At 40.7% G+C, this 25,642-nt stretch overlaps 1 protein-coding gene across 2 annotated transcripts in view; it reads right to left on the bottom strand.

Moving 5' to 3' along the window:
* The window catches only part of wdr11 (WD repeat domain 11), a 236,000-nt gene that overhangs the window by 37,239 nt on the left and 173,119 nt on the right, over positions 1-25,642 (bottom strand). For both annotated transcript variants that reach the window (XM_014154429.3, XM_014154430.3), the window contains exons 21-23: positions 19,094-19,156; positions 18,569-18,634; positions 3,943-4,132 (exon numbers count right to left, since the gene is read on the bottom strand). In XM_014154429.3, coding sequence (XP_014009904.1) covers positions 3,943-4,132; positions 18,569-18,634; positions 19,094-19,156 — 319 coding nt within the window. The remainder of the gene's footprint in view (positions 1-3,942; positions 4,133-18,568; positions 18,635-19,093; positions 19,157-25,642) is intronic.

Here is a 25,642-nt window from a genome sequence, read left to right as displayed (position 1 = left end):
TCTCCTTTTATCGCAAAGTGTGATTACCCAGTAAAGTTAATTTAAAATCTGGTATGACGGGTGTTCTCAAGAGATATTCATCTATAAATGTTAGATTGACAATATACATTTAAAAAATCGTTATAGTATAGCAATTTATTGAAACGTAGCATTGTTTACCGGGACGCTTTTGAGGGGAAATTAGGTAGTCAACGTCAGACAGAGATGTAAAATGCTGTTTTTATATATAAATATGACCTTTATTGAACAAAAGAATGCATGCATTGTATAACATGATGTCCTAGGGGTGCCATCTGATGAAGTTTGTAAAAGGTTAGTGCTACATTTAGCTGTTTATTGATAATATGTGATGGAAGTGGTTGGTCGGAAAATGGCTATGAAGCTGCTTTTTAAGATGGACTCATCTAATATAATCTAATGATTTGCTTTTCCTGTAAAACCTTTTTGAAATCGGACGACGTGGGTCGATTCAGGAGAGGTGTATCTATAAAAAAAAAAAAAAAATATTTTTTATTTTTGTAAAAAATTATGATAATTTTTTAATGCTAATTGGCGATATGATTTTTCGCTGGATTTTGATCCCGCTAACGGGATCAGATGCTCAAGAGGTTAAACTTTTCCCATGGTGCCCCAAATTCCTAATGAGTTAATTGTTACATGATTAATTTAATAGAGTAATAAACATAGTAGGTAATTATTCGATGAATAGCAGTCATCACATTAATGATAATGGACTGTCGTAACGTGACTGTTTTATAATGAGTGAAGTCGATGGAGGTTTGTTTAGTGTTATATCTACACTATTACTTTCAATTTAGTGGAGACAATGGAGTGTGTTAAGTGTTATATTCACACTCAATCACTTCGAAAAAAGTGGAGATGGTGGAGTGTGGATAGCACTGAAGGGTGTTTCCATAGGAGGTGGCCCAATTTCATTATAAAAGGGAGAAGTAGGATGATAGATATTCATTCTTCCTCTTTTGGATGTTGTGGGCGGTGGAGGCTGGTGGGGCGGACCTGTGGGAGAGCGGGCTCATTGTGGTGGTTGGAGTGGAGTGAACTGTCAAAGGTGGTTTCCATGTTTGGTACCGTTCTGTTTGTTCCGGCCAATGCGGTGGGCCCGTCTTCTTACGGCTCCAATCACCGGCCTCCACTGCTTGTGAGTATTCTTTGGCAGTTTTACTTAAATGCAGGGGAGCTAGTTACGCATGTCTGTCTTTACTTTTTGAGGGAAAATGTACTTGATACGATTGTGATACCCTGGATAAGAGCATCTGCTAAATGACTAAAACGTCAAATGTAACTAGAGCTTTTATTCAATTCAGTGATTAATTCTGTGTCAACCACCTGCTTTGGACATAAAACCACATACAAAGAACAATATTTGTCTTATTGTTCAGTAGGTTCAAAAGCCTTCCATAGACATAGACTGTCAGTGTACTCTCATTAGGCTCATGTTATGGTGATTTTGGAATACTCTGACAAATGTATTTTTGACTGAAAGCTTATCACATCTTATCTAATATTGCAGATCATTTTTCTTCATGTTGATATTGGTGGGCAATGGGCATGTAGCTGAAGTGTCTCAGAGTATCTAGGATCAGTTTTACCTTTTAGATAACAAGGAATAACATTGTGGGGGTCCTGATCCTAGATCAGCACTCCTACTCTGAGACGCTTGATCCATACAGCCCATGGAATATGATATTACTTGACACTAGTGAACAATGGACAGTGTACCAGCAGCACTTGTGCTCTGAGTCTTTCATCATTGTCTACTTTCATCTCATGGGCATGAGATCATAGAGGAATAAGACTTATTTCAACAATTAAAGGGGAGGGGAGAAACTGGTCTGGCTCTCACAGATGTTGTCGAGACAAATAAAAACAGGACTATTGTTATGCTTTCGAGCATTGACATGATTATTCTAGTGAAACTGTTCTGGTATTTGATGTATTGAGTAGAACAACTACCAGTCAACAGAAAAAGCTTTCTGAATTGGTTTATGTGTCAATGCCATTTCTTATGATAATAAGTATTGTTAAATTACACTTTGAACATGGAAATATACGGAACAAAAACATAAACGCAATATGCAACAACAAAAGATTTTACTGAGTTACAAATCATATGAGGAAATCAGTCAATTGAAATGCATTAGGCCCTAATCTATGGATTTCACATGACTGATATGCATCTGTTGGTCAGAGATACATAAAAAAAAAATAGGCTTTCCAATGGGCCTTAGGATCTTGTCGGGGTATTTCTGTCCATTCAAATTGCCATCAATAAAATGCAATTGTGTTCATTGTCCATAGCTTAAGCCTGCCCATACCATAACTTCCCCGCCACCATGGAGCACACTGTTCATAACGTTAACATTAGCAAACGGCTCACCCACACAACGCCATACATGTGGTCTGCGGTTGTGAGGCCAGTTTGACTTATTGCCAAATTATCCAAAATGACGTTTGAGGCGGCTTATGGTAGAGAAATGAACATTAAATTCTCTGGCAACAGCTCTGGTGGACATTCCTGCAGTCAGCATGCCAATTACACACTCCCTCAAATCTTGAGACATCCATGGCATCGTGTTGTGACACAAAACTGCACATTTTAGAGCTGCCTTTTATTGTCCCCAGCACAAGTACATCAGTGTAATGATCATGCTATTTAATCAGCTTCTTCATATGCCACACCTGTCAGGTGGATGGATTATCTTGGCAAAGGAGAAATGCTCACTTACAGGGATGTAAACAAATGTGTGCACAACATTTGAGAGAAAAAAGAAAAAAAAATTGTGTGCAAATGGAACATTTCTGGGATCTTTTATTTGGTCTCATGAAACATGGGGCCTACACTTTACATGTTGCTTTTATATTTTTGTTAAGTGTACAATCCAAGATTGATATTTCCTAGGCCCTAAAAAAAAGTATGTTGCTCGAAATCTCCATTAGACAGACCGACAGAAGAATGTGACGCTCATGAAGGCCCAAATGCACCATCTCTGATTAAAAAGTATTCTCCATCAACTTGGCAACTGACAAGCGGATGGATCACAGCTGAGTCCGGTTGTCACGTGGTTGCCATGTCAACCAGTCATGCGATAGACATAACAGAGACAGGCCAATCAATATACACCGATTTAGCACACCTCCTGAATCCTAACCCTCCTGTGTCCAAAATGGCAGCTTATTCCCTATATAGTGCAAGTACACTAATTTTGACTAGGGCCCATACAGCTCTGGTAAAAAAGTAGTACATTATGAAGGGAATAGGGTGCAATTTGGGATACACCGAGAGGATCCAATCAATTATTAAGGTTGAAAAAAATCCACCAGCCTTGCTGGATTGTTTCTCAGGGCACTCTTCTCTTCTCCGTCCAACTACTCAGTTTCTTTTCTCCTCCGCCCTACACTCCTATTTTTTCACTCCTCCCCCATCTCCTCTGCAAAGGCAAAGGGATACTGCCAATGACAGAGCACACCACAAACAACGGCCCAAAGAGGGAGGGCAGTTGGCGGTTTGTGTGACTGTGTTGACCGGTCAAAACTGCTGACACGGCAGAATGGCTGAGGTCACAGGGGACTGTCTGCTAGAGGAATTACTATGTGGTCTGGGGCCAATACAACCTGTGGTGTTGACAGTTTGACAAATGTAATGGTATATACCCATTAACTCTCAAACACTGACGCCCACCTCCTTGGACGTTAACTAGAATAAATCCCTTGTAGAGACAACACATTGATTTGTTAGACCAGTGGATGCTGGTGTCACTTTAAATTGGAGGACGGGCTGATTGCAATGGCTGGAATGGAATTCCAGCCTTCAATGAGCCTGTTCTCCAATTTCTCCCTCAACCAGCTTCCAGTGTGTTAGACAAGGCACACTGCCTAATAAAAAAACATCCTAAACGTCCATTTGTCCATTCTTTCGCTCACCTGGAAATAGAAGCTCTCACACAGGGTGTCGTGGTAGATGTCCAGGTGGCCCTGTGGGGTGGCCTGGGTCCCCTCGGCTGGGGTCTGGCCCTCGGGGACGGGCACACTGAGGTGGCGAGCCTGGGCGAACGACTGGAGGTAGTGGGCCGCCACCGTCCAGAACTGCAGGTCCGACTCGTCCCCAAACAGCCTGCATTGGGACACAACCAGGCCAGTGTTCATTTGGCACCAAACTAAATAAAACGGACTGAAACAGGAAAGGATTACCTGTGTGTGTCCATTAAGGAACCCCTTGATTTGTTTTACATGGCAACATAATTTTTTTGCTAGGGTGTGCTGACGAAAATAGGCCAAAACAGGGATGCACTACCTGGGGATCCGATAAGAAACACTCATTTTTATTTGCAAAACGTTCTGGTACAGTGTGTCCAAATAAACACCCTGATTGCACTTGGTTTTGAAACGTTCGCTGTGATAGCAATAATGGATCAACCACTAATGACCGCACCACATGACCAGTTCTGCATGAAACCATCCCCACATCAATTCGTCGTTTTACTCCATCTTTCTGCTATATGCTTTTAAAACATTTTCACAGTGTAATATCGAACCGTTGCTAGGCTACCCCCCTTCACTAACAAAGGGGTACAAGAACATCAAACCACTATTGTAAAGTTTAATGTGAGTGTAAGAATCTTCTGAACATGGAAGAAAAGACACCTTAATGTGCATTCTTCTTCTGAAAAGGAGAGTCCTTGGGGATTCTCGGGCTTGGTGGGTTTAGAACAGTCAAAATGGGTTACAAAAACATTAATCATAGTTCAGAGCAGATTGTTTCTGCAGGTTTATGTAAGCTTGAGGGTGTAAAGTTAAGTTTAGACAAAGCTAGATCTCCTGACTTGGCACTAATGGTTGTAGCTCAATGTTAAATTGAAATCTCCCTGCCATCATATTTAAGCCAATATGACACCAATGTCGTAGGCTATTAATTTAAACAAGGATATATCTGACGATATCAGGCCATATACATTAAAGCTGTGTCACGACATGCCCTTGGGGGGGAGGATCATAGGCGCCCCCTCTCTCCAGTTTTATGATGGTCATAAATATCTGCAGGAAAACTCTTCCCCCCCACTCTCAGAAATGGAAGTTAATCCCTTTGTTACCACAGAGAGAGACGTTGCAGTAAGGTAACATCAAAAGGTTGAATAATTAAACAGTATTTCTGTATTCCAAACATTTGGAATGATCTGTGTGTATTTAAAGAACAATCCTGTCGAATTTGTTAATAATTTGTTATGTAACTAAAGACGGTAGGACAACATAACTATTTCTGGATGGGTATAATTGTCAGTGATCTGGTCCACATTCAAATGTGGGGGAACGTATATGATTAAATATGAAACTATTTGTGAGAATATATAATGTGGTGTTAGCCTTCTAAATGAGAGAATTGTTTTTCATATTAAGTATTAACCAAGTCAGTGGCCACGCCCCCATGAGTACAGACATTGCATCGGCGTCATGGAACGCCCCCCTTTTCCCAGAAGTGTATAAATCCCACTTCTGACAGAATTTACATTAGTCAAGCAAACGCAGGGACGGGGTCCCCACGTTGAAATGGCTACTACTCTAGAGGCCAACGAGACTGACAGCGTGAGCTGAGAGTGACGTAATGGCTAGAATTCTATTTTCAACAGAGAAGAAGGAAATCTACAAAACTGAAGACTACACAGGAACATTCAGTCTGTAAACTCGACCGAGAACCACCAGGTAGTACTCTGAAAGATCCATTCTGGAGAACATTTCCCTATCGAACGACCATTGGCATGCCGGACGTATCCATTATAACAAGCTACAACTAAGAAAGACTGATCTCTGGTGGACAAACTAGAGACTTTCTGTTGACTGACTCTCCAGCAGACGGACCGGTGATCACAGAGAGAGACAACAAAGGCCTACACTCGTAAATATGTAATTTGAAATTTATTTTCGAATGAGCGGCTGTTCATGTGCAAAGTATTAGCATTTCCATGAGCCTAGTTATCAGCTGTGTGTACAATAGTGGAGTCCTTTGTCTGTTCTCCTGCTCTTTCTCACCTGCTCCTCCCTTTTCATTTGGTGAAACAAGCCGTCATATTGGTTTAGTCCACTAGGGACTTTTCATTGTATCATATTAGTAACCAATGTATAACCTATCCAGGGTGTGTTCATGTACTTCTGTGTGATTATTTAGTTAGTAAATACATAAATAAGCCAATTGGTATATCGCTGATTCATCATTTATGCTAGGGTTCGTGCAGATATCCAAGAGTTTGCGACATTCACAATGAGACTGATAGAAGGTAAACAATTAACTAATGACTGATTGATGACTGAAATTTAAGAGATATATGAAAGAGTAAATTCGGAAAACGGTAACTCGTTAAATAAACTTTTTCCGTGGTGCCCTAAAATTGCTGATGAGTTAATTGTTACATAAGTAATTTTATCGTAATAATCAAACATAGTTAATACATTTTATAAAACAATTGTTATCACATTAATGATATTGCAGCTGTCGTGTCTTTGGACTATGTAATTTTCTGGCCGACCTGACCAAATTCACATATACTGAACAAAATATAAACGCAACTTGTAAAGTGTTGGTCCCATGTTTCATGAGCTGAAATAAAAGATCCCAGAAATGTTCCATACACACCAATTTCAATCACTGTTAGTGAGCATTTCTCGTTTTCCAAGATAATATGCCACACCTGTCAGTTGGATGGATGAAGAAGCTGATTAAAGAGCATGATCATTACAGTGGCACCGTGGGCTGGGGACAATAAAAGGCCACTAAGTTGTGCAGTTTTGTCACACAACACAATGCCAGAGAAGTCAAGATTTGAGGGGAGCGGGCAATTGGCATGCTGACTGCAGGAATGTCCACCAGAGCTGTTGCCAGAGAATTGTTCATTTCTCTACCATAAGCGGCCTCCAACGTCATTTTAGAGAATTTGGCAGCACGTCCAACCGCAGACCACATGTAACCACGACAGCCCAGGACCTCCACATACAGTTTCTTCACCTGCGGGATAGTCTGAGACTAGCCACTAGGCCAGTTGACGAATCTGTGGGTTTGCACAACCGAAAAATGTCCTGACAAACTGTCAGAAACCATCTTAGGGAAGCTCATCTGCGTGATCATCATCCTCACCAGGGTCTTAACCTGACTGCAGTTCGGCGTCATAACCGACTTCAGTGGGCAAATGGCCACTGGAACGCTGACAACTTCGATGGCCACTGGAACGCTGGAGAAGTATGCTCTTCACGGATGAATCCAGGTTGTATCGGGCAGATGGCAGACAGCGTGTATGGTGTTGTGTGGGCGAGCGGTTTGTTGATGTCAACGTTGTGAATAGAGTGCCGCATGGTGGCAGTGGGGTTATGGTATGGGCAGGCATAGGCTAAGGACAACGAACATAATTGCATTTTATCGATGGCAATTTCAATACACAGAGATACGGTGAAGAGATCCTGAGGCCCAATGTTGTGCCATTCATCCGCCACTATCTCCTAATGTTTCAGCATGATAATGCACAGCCCCATGTCGCAAGGATCTGTACACAATTCCTGGAAGCTGAAAATGCCCCAGTTCTTCCATGGCCTGCATACTCACCAGAAATGCCACCCATTGAGCATGTTTGGGTTGCTCAAATCAACGTGTACAACAGCATGTCCCAGTTCCCGCCAATATCCAGCAACATCGCACTGCAATTGAAGAGGAGTGGGACAACATTCCACAGGCCTAAATCAACAGCCTGATCAAATGGTGGTCACACAAGATACTGACTGGTTATCTGATCCATGTGACCAACAGATGCATATCTGTATTCCCAGTGATGTTAAATCCATACATTAGGGCCTAATGAATTTATTTAAATTGACTGATTCCCTTATATGAACTGTAACCCAGTAAAATCTTTGAAATTGTTCCATGTTGCGTTTATATTTTTGTTCAGTGTAGATTTCCGCAGGGGCACAGACATCGACCTTAGGGGGTTAAAAAAAAAAAACATACTGATGTGCTAGTTTAAAAGCCAAGATTTCTTGGCTTCATTTTTAGAAAGAGATATTGCCTCTCCCTAAAAAGCAGGAAGCAGATTGTACAGTCAATTTTCCTGCCAGTTCTTGACTATGGTGACACAATTTACCTCTACTGTTAAAATGTTGGATGCCGTCTACTATACTGCCTTTCACTTTATTACAGGTGACAGTTTTATGACTCCTCACTGCATCAAAAGGTTGGCTAGTCCTCATTAACGTCCCGTAGATTGATTCACTATACCCTTTTGGTTTACAAAGCTCTACTACACAAGCTTCTGACTTACCTAACTTTGTTGTTGAAGGGTTGGTTAACTCGAGGTTGCTCGGGTCGTTTTAATGTGCCTCAATGCTGGAACAATTTGCATAACTCATTGCAATTGGACGTTCTGGTGCCGCTTGGGCAGTTTAGGGTGTTGTTTGAGGACCTAGTAGCTGAGGAACGTAACTGTATTTATTAAATTGTGTGTTTTGTATTGATTGCTGTTTTGTTTTACATTGCATTTGGTTGTTGTATTACTGTGATCAGGGCACCCTAGGGAATGAAACCCTTGTCTCAATCGGTTTTTCCCTGAATGAATAAAAAACGAATTTTAGAGGCCAAAATGGGCGATCATAATTTACATGGGCTTTTTAGGGCAGTCCGCTGCTTTTGTCACCGCTAGGTTGCTATGCCGTAACTGACCAGCAGAGCTCATGACTTCACGTTCCAGACAGGACACATCAGGAGTTTTCTATGGATGATAAGCAGCTGCTGTGTTAAAAAAAACTACTTTCAAGAGGTGAGAATCAAATTGTATTTGTCACATGCTTCGTAGCCAACAGGCGTAGACTACTTTTTCAACAATGCAGAGTTAAAGATGAGATGCAAAATCAAATAAAAAATAGTGACATGAGGAATAAATACACAGTGAATAATGAATAAAATAATGATTAAAAATAACATTGATATATATATATATATATATGGAGTAGAAAATAAAATGGCTATATACAGGGATCACCAGTACCGAGTCGATGTGCATGGGTACTAGGTAATTGAGGTAGCTCTGCAATGTACATATACAGTGCCTTCAGAAAGTATTCATACCCCCTGACTTATTTCACATTTTGTTGCATTACAGCCTGAATTCAAAATTGATTAAATGCATTTTCTCTCACCCATCTACACACAATATTCTATAATGACAAAGTAAAACATGTTTTTAGAAATGTTTGCTAATTTATTGAAATTTAAATACATAAATATGACATTTACATAAGTATTCACACCCCTGAGTCAATATATGTTAGAATCACCTTTGGTAGTGATTACAGCTGTGAGTCTACCTGGTTAAGTCTAAAAGAGCTTTGCACACCTGGATTGTCCAATATTTGCACATTATTCTTATTTCGAGTTGGTTGTTGATCAGTGCTAGACAGCCATTTTCTAGTCTTGTCTTAGATTTTCAAGCCAATTTAAATCAAAACTAACTAGGCCACTCTGGAACATTCAATGTCGTCTTGGTAAGCGACTGCAGTGTATATTTGTTCTTCTGTTTTAGGTTATTCTGCTGAAAGGTGCATTTGTCACCCAGTGTTTACTGGAAAGCAGGCTTAACCAGGTTTTCCTCTAGGATTTTGCCTGTGCTTAGCTCTATTCCGTTTATTTTTATCCTAAAAAAACTCTAGTCCTTGCCGATGACAAGCATACCCATAACATAATGCAGCCACCACCATGCTTGAAAATATGAAGAGTGGTACTCAGTGTTGTGTTGGATTTGCCCCAAACATAATGCTTTATATTCAGGACATGAAGGTAATTTCTGTGCCACATTTTTTGCAGTTTATATAAGACAGTAGTAGCAGCATATGTGGTGAGTGTGAAAGTGTGTGTGTGTGTTTGAGTGTGCATGTGGCGTCAGTGTGCATGTTATCTGTGTGTGGGCATACGTAGCATGTGTGCGTATGTGTTGGGGTGTCAGTTTAAGCAAGTGTGTGAGTAGTGTCCAGCGTGTGTGCATAGAGTCGGCTAAATAAATACAACAGAATATGCCTAATTAAAATAACAGTGATGAAGTCAATGAAAAATGCTGTGCAGAGCATACCCAGAGCTCGTGACTGAGCGGCACTGGAGCGAGAGAAAAGGTCGGCACACCACTCCAGTTCCGCTCACATCCTCTGAACGAGACTACAGCGTCCATAAAGTGATAATTGGACTTAAGTGATAATTAGACCAGCAATGCTACTGTAGATAGCTAGCTACAGTGGTCCTTTCTTTAAAAGTTTTGAGTTTAAGCCGCAATCGTTTGTGGTAGATGGTGGCAGATTGTGGTAAATTGCGTCATTCTAGCAACAAATCAAATCGTATTTGTCACATGCTTGAGTGTATACAACAGGTGTAGACCTTACAGTGAAATGCTTACAACATAAGAGACGGTAGCAGCAACATAAACAGCAGCAACAAAAACAAGTTACGAACAACGCAAAAGATAGCATGGTTGAGCCTATATAACGGCAGCCATCCCCTCCAGCTCCATCTTATTTACAATGGCTGACACTTAAATAACGTGCCATATAATTATGTTGTTGCCGAAGTTTTTTCATTTATTTTATTTTGTTCATAAGTGATGGTGTCAAAACCTGCTACCAACTAGCTAGCTAGGTTGCAATGGAGCCCGCTTTGCCTGGAATAGCTAACAAACGTTTCCAGAGCTGTAAAAGCTGTGTTTATTACGCTATTGTCCTTGACAATATTGACAATATGGAGTTCCAATTGTGGCAATTGTTTGCTTGCGGAGGATTACAGGAATGAGATGGCTAATTTCAATTCTGCGCAAACTTATTGGGAAAACACAAATTGGAATTTTCTCGTTCTCAAATCCTGTGGCTGGACGCCACTCGGTCTTGATGGATGTATCCCCACCTTGTCACCTGTCCCTATCCGAAAGGCATGTGCTATTTTGAGCTTGCCTGCCAAAGAAGTCACCTCCATCAGCTTTTCCTCCTCAACCCTGTAGTGGAGTAGACAGAGAACAGCAAGAGGATTGTTCCAATCAGCACTGGTCCTATGTCACAAGTCGTGGAAACCGAAGGCAGTGGCATGTTAATAAGAGGACTGACTGGAGTGTCTGCGAGAGGTCCGGAGCAGATTGACATGAGGAATAGCTTCACCGCCCTGGTGCCTGATCTACCTACTACCCTGCTTCTCGTGGGGTCGTGAAAGGTTCCGCGAATTGTGTGAGGGGTTAGGATCTCTCCATCCCCTTCTCTGGCCGTTGCATTGGGCAGTTCAATGGTGAGAAATGTCTCAGTCTCTGGAGCAAAAACTAAACGCTATCCAGGAGCATGAGTACAGGACATCAATAAGTTGCTCCCAAACATTTTAAACCTGTATCAGGAAATGTAGTCTATTATAGTTCATTATGAAGGGCAGCTCAGAACAGCTGAAGATGGATTCTGAATAACTGATTGGGTCTCTGACACCAACAAGCACCCCATAATATCTACCCTCTGCCTTCCCTAAATCATGGCATTGAACGTTTCAGCAAACTTTTAGCCCTCCATAACTGGCTACGTGACTATTAAAGGTCTGTGGGTGAAACATTTATTGACAATTTTGATACCTTCTAAAAACAAAGCTCATTTTATAAGGAGGATGGGATCCACCCAAATAATTTGGGTTCCTGGATCCTTTCACAGCATTATAAGGCTATGTTGAGACAATGATTAATCATAATTGTTCAGCAAATGTACATTATCCCAGGGGCGTTGGAAGACCATGTAAGTAACCTAATTTATGCCCCTCTCACTGCCCTGAATGCCTCTGCTGATCACACAGCTATTGTATGCAGTGATCATATGCCTATGAACCAGAGTTATACTGTTAGCACTGAGGCAGTGTGCCCTAGGAGGTCCACTGTGTGCAGCTCACCCTGCATTAACATAAATAACATGAGCATGTCTACATTGACTGGCTTTCATCCGGCTGCCCACTCAAGAGAAAGCTTCAAACTGTAACTAGTGCCTGCAACCTGGTTCAGGTTATCAGTCAACTTACCAGGGTAGTTACAAACAGCACAGGAATGAAATCATCAATATGTATTGATCACATCTTTACTAATGCTACAGAAATTAGCTTTAAAGCATTATCCAAATCCATCGGATCTAGTCATCACAATCATAGTAGTTATATCTAGGAAAACCAAAGTTCCAAGGACTGGGCCTAATATAGTGTATAAGAGGTCATACAATAAGTTTTGTAATAATTCCTATATTGTTGATGTTAACATATTGGTCTGAAGTGTGTAATGAGGAGCAACCAGACACTGCACTTGACACATTTATGAAATTGCTTATTCCAGTGACTAATAAGCATGCATCCATTAAGAAAATGACTGTAAAAACGGTTAAATCCCTGTGGATTGATGATGAATTGAAAAATTGTATGGTTGAGAGGGATGAGGCAAAAGGAATGGCAAAAACGTCTGACTGCACAACCGATTTGAAAACGTACTGCAAATTGAGAACTCATGTGACTAAACTGAATAGAAATAATAAACTATACTATGAAACAAAGATAAATTATATATAAATAATGATATTAAAAAGCTTTGGATAACCTTACCGTAAATTCCGGACTATAAGCTGCAACTTTTTTCCCAGGCTTTGAACCTCGCGGCTTAAACAATGACGCGGGTAATATATGGATTTTTCCCGCTTTCAATTTTTTTTCTTCCAAAAAAACATTCTGTGACGTGCTCAGTTTTTTGGCGGCATGAAGCTTTCATTAGACCAATGAAATTGCCAAACGGGTTAAGGTCAAACAACTTTTTTGTTTACTGTTTAGATTAAATCGAGCGCTCTCAAACTTCCCATCATTCTGATTACGGTAGTCATTTTGTCACCCTCATCATGGCAAAGACACGGACAAATGCATATGATGCAGCTTTCAAGTTGAAGGCGATTGATCTGGCTGTCGGGAAAAGGAAATAGAGTTGCTGCACGGGAGCTTGGTCTTAATGAGTCGATGATAAGACGTTGGAAACAGCAGCGTGAGGAATTGACTCAGTGCAAAAAGACAACTAAAGCTTACTGCAAATTTTTTTTTTTTTTGTTACAAGCCGTGTTTTGTTAAAGCCTATTTATTTTTGTTACAAGCAGTGTTTCGTTAAAGCCTGTGTAACGTTCATTTGTTTCAATGTACCGGTAGGCACCTGCGGCTTATAGACATGTGCGGCTTATTTATGTTCAAAATAATATATATTTTTAAATTCAGTGGGTGCGGCTTATATTCAGGTGCGCTTAATAGTCCGGGAAATTACGGTAAATGACATTTTGGGCAAAGAGTCCAACTCAGCTCCATCATTCACTGAATCAAATGACTCGTTCATCACAAAACCCACTGATATTGCCAATTTATTTAATGATTTTTTCATTGGCAAGATTAGCAAACTTAGGCATGACATGCCAGCAACAAAACACATACACATCCAAGTATAAGGGATCAAATTATGAAAGACAAGCCTTGTAATTTTGAATATCGTAAAAGAGTGTGGAAGACGTGAATTGTTGTTGTTGTCAACTATGACAAGCCACCAGGTTCTGACAACTTGGATGGAAAATTACTGAATATAATAGAGGACGATATTGACACTCATATTTGCCTACTAGAAAGTGTGTACCCTCAGGCCTGGAGGGAAGCAAAAGTAATTCCCCTACCCAAGAATAGTAAAGCCCCCTTTACTGGCTCAAAAAGCCGACCAATCAGCATGTTACAAACCCTTAGTAAACTTTAGGAAAGAATTGTGTTTGACCAGATACAATACTATTTCACTGTAAACAAATTGACAACAGACTTTCAGCATGCTTATATGAAAGAACATTCAACAAGCACAGCACTTACACAAATGACTGATGATTGGCTGAGAGAAATTGATAAAAAGATTGTGGGGGCTGCTTTGTTAGACTTCAATGCGGCTATCTGCTGATAGAAAAATATATGTATTATGGCTTTACACCCCCTGCTATATTGTGTATAAAGAGTTACCTACATAAGGGATGCTTGTGACATTTCCCTTACGGGTGAGGAGCATCTCCATATGGCAAATGGACGGTCCCTTACTAGACTTCCGTGGGTGTTAATAAAATAGGCTGACGGCCTCAGGTCGTCCCCGAGAGCCCGGTCTTCCGGGAAGTCATCAAATAAAGTTTCCAGGACACATCGTTTCCGCAATTATTTTTTGACTTGTTCCTGCTGTTCCGGAAAATACCACCAGATGGCGACTGGACATTTATACGGCAAATGGACATTTCGTCACCAAATGGACATGGCCGTTTCTCGGAAACGGAACATACTTCGAAGACGAAACTCGGTGAGCACAAGGGTAGCCAAATGTACTTTCAGCCCAGAAACAAGATGGCCTCGAGGCCACAACGCTCTTTAAGTTAATCCCACAAAATGTGCATTAATGGTCGAAAACAGTAATACAGCGCTAATTTGACTGCTTCCCGTCAAAGTACATAAACCTACGGTGTAAGGAAAAATAGAACCAGACATTTATCTATCATACTTTTGTGATGGTTAAAAAAGTATTTTTTTCCCCCAAAAAGTTATAGAACCAGTTGAGGTATGTTAAGGCGAATCCGTTAACCTGTTAGGGCTAGGGGGCAGTATTGACACGGCTGGATAAAAAAACATACCCGATTTAATCTGGTTACCACTCCTACCCAGTAACTAGAATATGCATATACTTATTACATATGGATAGAAAACACCCTAAATTTTCTAAAACTGTTTGAATGGTGTCTGTGAGTATAACAGAACTCATTTGGCAGGCAAAACCCTGAGACATTTTCTGACAGGAAGTGGATACCTGATGTGTTGTATTACCTTTAAACCTATCCCATTGAAAAACACAGGGGCTGAGGAATATTTTGGCACTTCCTATTGCTTCCACTAGATGTCACCAGCCTTTACAAAGTGTTTTGAGTCTTCTGGAGGGAGATCTGACCGAACAAGAGCCATGGAACGATGATGGCCCATTAGACACCTGGCGCGCGAGTTCATGTTGGGTACCCTCGTTCCAATACGTTATAAAAGAGTATGCATTCGTCCACCTTGAATATTATTCATGTTCTGGTTAAAAAAGGCCCTAATGATTTATGCTATACAACGTTTGACATGTTTGAACGAACGTAAATATATTTTTTCCCCTCGTTCATGACGAGAAGTCCGGCTGGCTTAGATCATGTGCTAACAAGACGGAGATTTTTGGACATAAATGATGAGCTTTTTTGAACAAAACTACATTCGTTATGGACCTGTGATACCTGGAAGTGACATCTGATGAAGAGAATCAAAGGTAATGGATTATTTACATAGTATTTTCGATTTTAGATCTCCCCAACATGACGTCTAGTCTGTATCGCAACGCGTATTTTTCTGGGCGCAGTGCTCAGATTATTGCAAAGTGTGATTTCCCAGTAAGGTTATTTTTAAATCTGGCAAGTTGATTGCGTTCAAGAGATGTAAATCTATAATTCTTTAAATGACAATATAATATTTTACCAATGTTTTCTAATTTTAATTATTTAATTTGTGGTGTTGACTTGACTGCCGGTTATTGGAGGGAAACGATTTCCTCAACATCAATGCCATAGTAAAACGCTGTTTTTGGATATAAATATGAACTTGATAGAACTAAAAATGCATGCATTGTCTAACATAATGTCCTAGGAGTGTCATCTGATGGAGATTGTAAAAGGTTAGTGCATCATTTTAGCTGGTTTTATGGTTTTGGTGACCCTGTCTTTGAATTGACAAAACATTACACACAACTCTTGTAAATGTACTGTCCTAACATACTCTAAATTTATGCTTTCGCCGTAAAACCTTTTTGAAATCGTAAAACGTGGTTAGATTAAGGAGATGTTTATCTTTCAAAGGGTGTAAAATAGTTGTATGTTTGAAAAATTTGAATTTTGACATTTATTTGGATTCAAATTTGCCGCTCTTGAAATGCACCTGCTGTTGATGGAGTGCACCACGGGTGGCACGCTAGCGTCCCACCTAGCCCATAGAGGTTAAGGCGGGTTTCAGAGCTCTACGTGATTTCTGTACTCACACACACAGTCAATATGGAGTGACACAGTGTGGGGCTTAAAGACACACAGAGCCTGCAATAGTTACCTGCGTTCGAACTATCAAAGAACCGCCTCTGAAATATGTGATAGTTGGCTTCTAAACGAGTTGGACAAATTGGGGTTTGGTGTCAGTATGTATCAGTTTGGTGTCAGTATGATATCTTATTGACTGATGGATGGTTACTTGATGGCTGACTTATTGTCCATTACCAATAAGTTTAAACAGTGATGAAACACCACCAAATGGACATGCTGAAATCAACACTGAAAGTGTTGGCAAATGGCATCACCGTAGTCTCTAGGCCGTGCCTAGAGGAGATGCCCCACTTGACCGTAGCTCGCTCTGTCTGAACGCAGCGACCATGCAAATTGAGGCCTGAAATAAAGCCTGACTAGTAGTGATTTAATGATGCTTTGGACATACTGCGGCCTCTGGGTCACAGACACGCAAGCGTCCCACCTAGCCCATAGAGGTTAACAAGAAATGTGTGGGGTGGTTGAAAAACGAGTTTTAATGACTCCAACCTAAGTGTATGTAAACTTCCGACTTCAACTGTATATATATCCCACTTAAGACACTCCTCCTCTCCAATCCTTACATCTTATGGTTCTACAGGGAAAGAGTAACAGGATAGTAAACCCTTATTACTCCCTTCAGGGGATCTGATCTCACCTCCTGACCTCAACCCCTTCACCTAATCCACAGATGTCCATCTGTCTCCCCTATATCAACACGTTGGTCTCCTCCAGTCCACCCAACACATTCCAAAGCCATCTGTCGTTCTAAAGAGAACCATTAACTTCTGACATAAAACCCCGTCTCTTTCACTCCTTATATTCTATGCTTCTTCTATCATTTATTTAATGTCTCAATGTTCAAAATGTCAAATCCAACAACAGAACCAGTGTGTGCGCCTTTCCAAATCATGTCCAATCAATTGAATTTACCACAGGTGGACTCCAATCAAGTTGTATAAACATCTCAAGGATGATCGATAGGATGCACCTGAGCTCAATTTCGAGTCTCATAGCAAAGGGTCTGAATATTCATGTAAATAGGGTATTTGTTTATTTTTCTTGCTAAAATGTCTAAAAACCTGTTTTTGCCTTGTTATTATGGGGTGTTGTGTGTAGATTGATGTATTTAATCAATTTTAGTCAAGGGGTCTGAATACTTTTTGAATGCACTGTATCTCTTTCATGGCTCAAAGTGGAGGAGAAATTGACTTACATTTACATTTTAGTCATTTAGCAGACGCTCTTATCCAGAGTGACTTACAGTAGTGAATGCATACATTTCATTTCATGTATTATTTTTTGTTTTTTTTCTACTGGCCCCCCGTGGGAATCGAACCCACAACCCTGGCGTTGCACACACCATGCTGGCGTTGCAAACACCATGCTCTACCAACTGAGCCACAGGGATGACCTTCTCCTTTGTTATCAGATACGAGAAACTGTTCCATTTTGGAAGCATCAGACACAAGGAACTGTTCCATTCTGGAAGCATCAGACACGAGGAACTGTTCCATTCTGGAAGCATCAGACACGAGGAACTGTTCCATTCTGGAAGCATCAGACACGAGAAACTGTTCCATTCTGGAAGCATCAGACACGAGGAACTGTTCCATTCTGGAAGCATCAGACACGAGGAACTGCTCCATTCTGGAAGCATCAGCATGTTCTTAGAACAGTATGAAAGAACAGGCTGTGCTTCCACATCCATGACTTCATCACTACTTGTTTTTGTAAGAAGTGTTGACATGCTGAATGCACAGAGATATCTGATTAAACTACTAGGACACAGCTCAGACGCCCATGCATACCCCACAAGACATTGAAGGTCCTTTAACAAACAATCCAAGCCAAGAACAGACTATGGGAGGTGCACAGTACCACATAGAGCCATGGCTACATGGAACTCTATTCCATATCAGTAACTGATGCAAGCAGTAGAATCAGATTTAAAAAAACAAAAATACAACTTATGGAATGGCGGAGACTGAAGACACACACACAGGCACAGACACACATACTCATGATATGATATGCACTCTTCACACACATGAATTTTGTATTGTAGATATGTGATAGCAGAGTAGTGGCCTGAGGGAACACACTTAATGTGTTGTGAAAAGTGTTAAGTTTGAATTTCCCCAACTAATGGTTAAGGTTCAGATTAGGGGAAGGCATGCTGTTCCTAGATCTGTACCTAGACAAAACTTCACCCCAGAGCACAAGGAGGGGTGTGGGGTGTGTTTTGAGGGGACAGCAAGGCTACTTACAATGTCCATACTAACCCACCACTTAGAATACAAGCTGTGTGCCCAATAAATTGCTTCATACTAAGTGGTATGAGAGTGTGGATATGTAGACAGGGACAGGAGGATTTGAAAACAGCACAAGTTTCACTCACCGAGACACCAGGAGGCAGCGTTGCAGCAGGTTGAGCTCGGGATCCAGCAAGACGCTCTTCATGTCACTGGGGAGCAAATCAAGGATCACGGAATTACAACACAACACAGAAACACGCAGACAAACAGACACAGATTAGGCTTCTCAGGCTCTTAACTAACAGCAGGCACAGTCTGGCACTGACACACACACGTGCGCATGCACACACACACTCCAAGATACAATCACACACAACTCTGCAAGACATCTAGACAAAAAGAATACCAGGAAACCTGGCTTCCATTGCTGCGCAATCTGGATATCTACATTTGCTTCTCACACAGACAATGTGAGTGCATGCGTGTGTGACAGACATGCCGATAAATAGACCCCCTACATCAAATGTTGCTGTCACTTCATATTTAAGACAAATGCTTTAAATAGTAGCATTGACGTGTGTGTGTGTGTGTGTGTGTGTGGTGTGTGTGTGTGTGTGTGTGTGTGTGAGCTAGCGCATGTGTCAGTTTGTTGAAGAGCGATCACTCACTTGGACATGGAGTTGAGCTGTTCCTGGATCAGGCCCTTAATCTCATGTTTTTCAGTGTAATCCCTACAGAGAAAGAGACAACAAGGCCCATATTTACAACATGTCTCAGAATAAAAGTGCTGATCAAGGATCCGGTCCACATCTTATGATCTAAAAGGCAATACTTAGATCAGCACTCATATTCTGAGACGTTTTGTGAATACGGTCCCAGACCAGACACAATTAGGATGGCTGTACCATTGAATTAGGAATTAGAATAACAGAATATTAGAATAAGTAATTTAATAGGATCTCTATAAAATGTACAGTTCAAATAATGAGTATCATATTAAAACTGTCCTGGGGTCAGATTGATATAGCAACTCAAACCTGTACACCCAGAGTGAATGTGAAGTGAAATAATCATTGCTACTATGCAAGTAACCATTTGGCTGTACTGTTTACACCTTCAGTAGAGACCCATCCACTTAGCAAAATATTGATATATAAAATTAATATTGATATGTGTGGTCGTAACATGATTTTGTGATATACCACAACAATATCCTGTGACCGTATCAAGTATCCACCACATAAATATATGGCGCATACATCTGTTTATGTACTGTACATGCGCACCACACTCAGGTATCAACTCAGGTTGCATGGCCTTAACTTATGTATGGAATACTATGTGATAAGTGCGTGTGTAACAGTATATAAAGTTTGCTAACGTTCTGGTGTGAAGGCATTTGGGGAGTGGTGTAAAGTACTTCAGTAAAAATACTTTAAAGTATTACTTAAGTATTTTTTGGCGGTATCTGTTCAGTCGTGGCCAAAAGTTTTGAGAATGACACAAATATGAATTTTCACAAAGTCTGCTGCCTCAGTTTGTATGATGGTAATTTGCATATACTCCAGAATGTTATGAAGAGTGATCAGATGAATTGCAATTAATTGCAAAGTCCCTCTTTGCCATGCAAATGAACTGAATCCCCAATAAATATTTCCACTGCATTTCAGCCCTGCCACAAAAGGACCAGCTGACATCACGTCAGTGATTCTCTCGTTAACACAGGTGTGAGTGTTGACGAGGACAAGGCTGGAGATCACTCTGTCATGCTGATTGAGTTTGAATAACAGACTGGAAGCTTCAAAAGGAGGGTGGTGCATTGGAATCATTGTTCTTCCTCCTTCAACCATGGTTACCTGCAAGGAAACACGTGCCATCATTGCTTTGCGCAAAAAGGGCTTCACAGGCAAAGATATTGCTGCCAGTAAGATTGCACCTAAATCAACCATTTATCGGATCATCAAGAACTTCAAGGAGAGCGGTTCAATTGTTGTGAAGAAGGCTTCAGGGCGCCCAAGAAAATCCGGCAAGCGCCAGGACCGTCTCCTAAAGTTGATTCAGCTGCGGGATCGGGGCACCACCAGTACAGAGCTTGCTCAGGAATGGCAGCAGGCAGGTGAGAGTGCATCTGCATGCACAGTGAGGCGAAGACTTTTGGAGGATGGCCTGGTGTCAAGAAGGGCAGCAAAGAAGCCACTTCTCTCCAGGAAAAACATCAGGGACAGACTGATATTCTACAAAAGGTACAGGGATTGGACTGCTGAGGACTGGGGTAAAGTCATTTTCTCTGATGAATCCCCTTTCCGATTGTTTGGGGCATCTGGAAAAAAACCTTGTCTGGAGAAGACAAGGTGAGCGCTACCATCAGTCCTGTGTCATGCCAACAGTAAAGCATCCTGAGACCATTCATGTGTGGGGTTGCATCTCAGCCAAGGGAGTGGGCTCACTCAAAATTTTGCCTAAGAACACAGCCATGAATAAAGAATGGTACCAATACATCCTCTGAAAGCAACTTCTCCCAACCATCCAGGAACAGTTTGGTGACGAACAATGCCTTTTCCAGCATGATGGAGCACCTTGCCATAAGGCAGAAGTGATAACTAAGTGGCTCGGGGAACAAAACATCGATATTGTGGGTCCATGGCCAGGAAACGCCCTAGACCTTAATCCCATTGAGAACTTGTGGTCAATCCCAAGAGGCAGGTGGACAAACAAAAACCCACAAATTCTGACAAACTCCAAGCATTGATTATGCAAGAATGGGCTGCCATCAGTCAGGATGTGGCCCAGAAGTTAACTGACAGCATGCCAGGGCGTATTGCAGAGGTCTTGAAAAAGAAGGGTCAACACTGCAAATACTGACTCTTTGCATCAACTTCATGTAATTGTCAATAAAAGCCTTTGACACTTATGAAACGCTTGTAATTATACTTCAGTATTCCATAGTAACATCTGACAAAAATATCTAAAGACACTGAAGCAGCAAACTTTGTGAAAATTAACATTTGTGTCATTCTCAAAACTTTTGGCCACGACTGTACATTACTTTACTATTTATATTTTGGGCTACCTTTACTTCACTACATTCCGAAAGAAAATAATGTACTTTTTACTCCAAACATTCTCCCTGACACCCAAAAGTACTCGTTACAATGCCAGGATAATTGTCCAATTCACAGACTTATCAAGAGACCTACTGCACTTGATCTGGCAGACTCACTAAACACAAATACTTAGTTTGCAAATTATGTGTGAGTGTTGGTGTGCCCCCTGGCTATCCATCAGTAAAAAAAAAAAAAAAAAAAAATTGGGCCGTCTGGTTTAATAAGGAATTTGAAAATATTTATACTTTTACTTTTGATACTTAAGTACATTTTAGCAATTCCATTTACTTTTGCTACTTATGTACTTTTAAAAACAAATACTTTTAGACTTTTACTCAAGTAGTATTTTACTGGGTGAATTACTTTTACGTGAGTCTAGGTAAGCGTCATCTAATATTTATAAAATATTTTTATCTGGACACTTCGTTAACCTGGAATTGTTCCTTATTGTAGGCTACTACCACTTTTAGTCTTAATCTTTACTACACTACTCACTGTTTAGCACATGACCTCACATGTGAATCCTTAAAGAGATGGGTGGGGCTTGCTTAAGAGGGTGTGAACAATGCTGAATGGGTGTAGACAAAGTTTATCAACTTTTAAAGCAGAATTCCTTTACCATTGTTCCTCAAAAATGCAGTGTATGATATACCATTTTGTAGCGCTGAGTCTCTACTTTTTAACAATGTAAAAAACTCAATTTCAAATGTTGCTACGTAAGACCGATTTGAGCCGGTCAATCAAATATGGATATGGCGATTTTGGGATGTCAATTAGCCTCATACAAACGGAGCTGCTAATAGCCCAACTGTTATCATTTCCTAGACTGGCTGTATTAAATGAATATTATGATATTTTTAAATATATGAATATAATTTAAAAAAACATCTTGGCATAGGTGAGAAAGCCAAAGGGGTCATGTTGGCTCAGCAAGATACATAATCAGAACCCTGACAACTCAAAAGAACATTGGTGAGGTGAGCATTTAGCCGTCATACACGCCAATGTGTATGTCTGAACCTCCATGGTGACCCATGTATAGTTGAAGTCAGAAGTTTACATACACCTTAGCCAAATACATTTAAACTCAGTTTTTTACAATTCCTTACATTTAATCCAAGTAAAAATTGTGCAGTTGCAAACCGTAGTCTGTCTTTTTTTATGGCAGTTTTGGAGCAGTGACTTCTTCCTTGCTGAGCGGCCTTTCAGGCTATGTCGATACAGGACTCGTTTTACTGTGGATATAGATACTTTTGTACCCGTTTCCTCCAGCATCTTCACAGGGTCCTTTGCTGTTGTTCTGGGATTGATTTGCACTTTTCACACCAAAGTACATTCAAATCAAATTTATTTATATAGCCCTTCTTACATCAGCTGATATCTCAAAGTGCTGTACAGAAACCCAGCCTAAAACCCCAAACAGCAAGCAATGCAGGTGTAGAAGCACGGTGGCTAGGAAAACTCCCAAGAAAGGTCAAAATCTAGGAAGAAACCTAGAAAGGAACCAGGCTATGAGGGGTGGCCAGTCCTCTTCTGGCTGTGCTGGGTGAAGATTATAACAGAACATGGCCAAGATGTTCAAATGTTCATAAATGACCAGCATGGTCAAATAATAATAATCACGGTAGTTGTCGAGGGTGCAACAGGTCAGCACCTCAGGAGTAAATGTCAGTTGGCTTTTCATAGCCGATCATTGAGAGTATCTCTACATTCATCTCTAGGAGACAGAACACATCTCCTCCTTCAGCGGTATGACGGCTGCGTGGTCCCATGGTGTTTATACTTGAGTACTATTGTTTGTACAGATGAACATGATACCTTCAGGCGTTTGAAAATTGCTCCCAAGGATGAACCAGACTTGCGGAGGTTTACAATTATTTTTCTGGGGTCTTGGCTGATTTCTTTTGATTTTCCCATGATGTTAAGCAAATAGGGACTGAGTTTGACGGTAGGCCTTGAAATACATCCACAGGTACAGCTCCAATTGACTCAAATGATGTCAATTAGCCTATCAGAAGCTTCTAAAGCCATGACATAATTTCCTGGAATTTTCCAAGCCGTTTAAAGGCACAGTCAACTTAGTGCACGTAAACTTCTGACCCACTGGAATTGTGATACAGTGAATTATAAGTTAAATAATCTGTCTGTAAATAATTGTTGGAAAAATGACTTGTGTCATGCACAAAGTAGATGTCCTAACCGACTTGCCAAAACTATAGTTTGTTAACAAGAAATTAGTGGAGTGGTTGAAAAACGAGTTTTAATGACTCCAACTGTACATGCCATTGCATTGTTCACACAGCTAAAAAGTCTAAACTTAAATAAGGAAAAAAAACGTAGGTATTTAAATGGTATAACACTCGTGTTCTTGAACACACAATTGATTTAGCAATACAATCCTAAGAGAAGGTGTAAATACAGGACAGAGCTGACACCATGGGAGAATTTGAAACAGTTTAATAGAGGACCCATTTGGAGTTGACACCCTGGGGATGTGTAACAATTTACTGGGGAGACCAATTTAGTGGTGACATCTTGGGGGATGTGTGAATTTGTTTAACAGTTGACTAAGAGACCTATTTTGAGGTGACACCCTGGAGGATATGTAATAGTTAACTGTGGGACTGATTTGGAGGTGACATCCCGGGGATGTGTATTTGTTTATACTCTAGAGTCTACTAAGCTAACAAATGGAATTGTTTTAAGATGGTCATACAAGGATAATTTAGATAATTGATTAGCATTTTAGGACCCCTTCAGGCATATCACTTTTTTTGGGGGGATGAAACATTGAAATTGGCCTTACTGCTATTAGCCCATACATTGAATAACAGATTCATTGATGGTAAAACAGATAATATTTTGGACTATCTAAAGGAAGTTTATTTTGAAGTGTCTGTCCTATATTTTAGAGATATATTTTATGACAAGTATTTTTTGTCATTATCAGTGATCGTAAAAAAAATATTTTCAGCTGCCAGCTCACATCTCTCTTTCACTCAAACAGTGTGAAGCGCCGTGTGCTCTAAACAACTATTGGTTAGTTATTTTGTCTGTAAAGAAACGGGTGTGTATATTGGTTGAGCTTGCTGTACCAATTGGATTAGAACAAACTGCTTCCCAACACAAACAGACACACACGGATGGGCATTTCTTTATCTCTTTCTCTCCCTCCCTCCCACTCATCTCAGGGCAAAAGTCTCCCCTTCTCCAAACATTGTGTATGAATCAGAAATTGTTGCTAGTTATTGTTGTTCAATCTATACTGATCAGAAAATAAACGCAACATGTAAAGTGTTGGTCCCATGTTTCATGAGCTGAAATAAAATATCCCAGAAATGTTCCATATCCACATAAGGGTTATTTCTCTCAAATGTTTCGCACAAATGTGTTTACATCCCTGTTAGTGAGCATTTCTCCTTTGCCAAGATAATCCATCCACCTGACAGGTGTGGCATATCAAGAAGCTGATTAAACAGCATGATCATTCCACAGGTGCATCTTGTGCTGGAGACAATAAAAGGCCACTCTAAAATGTGCAGTTTTGACACACAACACAATGCCACAGATGTCTCAAGTTTTGAGGGAGTGTGCAATTGGCATATATGATTGCAGCAATGTCTACAAGAGCTGTTGCCAGATAAATGAACAATTAAATTCTCTTCCATAAGCTGATTCCAATGTCGTTTTAGAGAACTTGGCAGCATGTCCAACTGGCCTCACAACCGCAGACCACATGTAACCACACCAGCCCAGGACCACCACATCTGTCTTCTTCACCTGCGGGATCGTCTGAGACCAGCCACCCGGACAGCTGATGAAACTGAGGAGTAATTCTGACAAATCAAGCCCATTTTAAAGAAAAACCAAGTTGTGTACATTAGCGGGAAGCTGTTGACGAGGGAACAAATTACACTGTGGAGAAAGAACGTCTCGTGATCAAGTGGGGGCAGGAGACGCTGAAATATGACTTGTTGGGACGACACTTCACCCTCGTAACGGACCATGCAGCACTGGTTTGGATGTCACGGAATAAGGACAGTAACGCCCGGTCACCCGCTGGTTCCACAGATCAGGATGCTGGACCACCCTTCCCTCCCGGTCGGAGCTGGG

This window comes from Salmo salar, chromosome 18, assembly GCF_965601325.2.
Source record: "Salmo salar chromosome 18, fSalSal1, whole genome shotgun sequence".
Classification (NCBI taxonomy): domain Eukaryota; kingdom Metazoa; phylum Chordata; class Actinopteri; order Salmoniformes; family Salmonidae; genus Salmo; species Salmo salar.
Note: the sequence above shows the minus strand (reverse complement) of the source record. Positions and strands in the feature narration are given on the sequence as shown.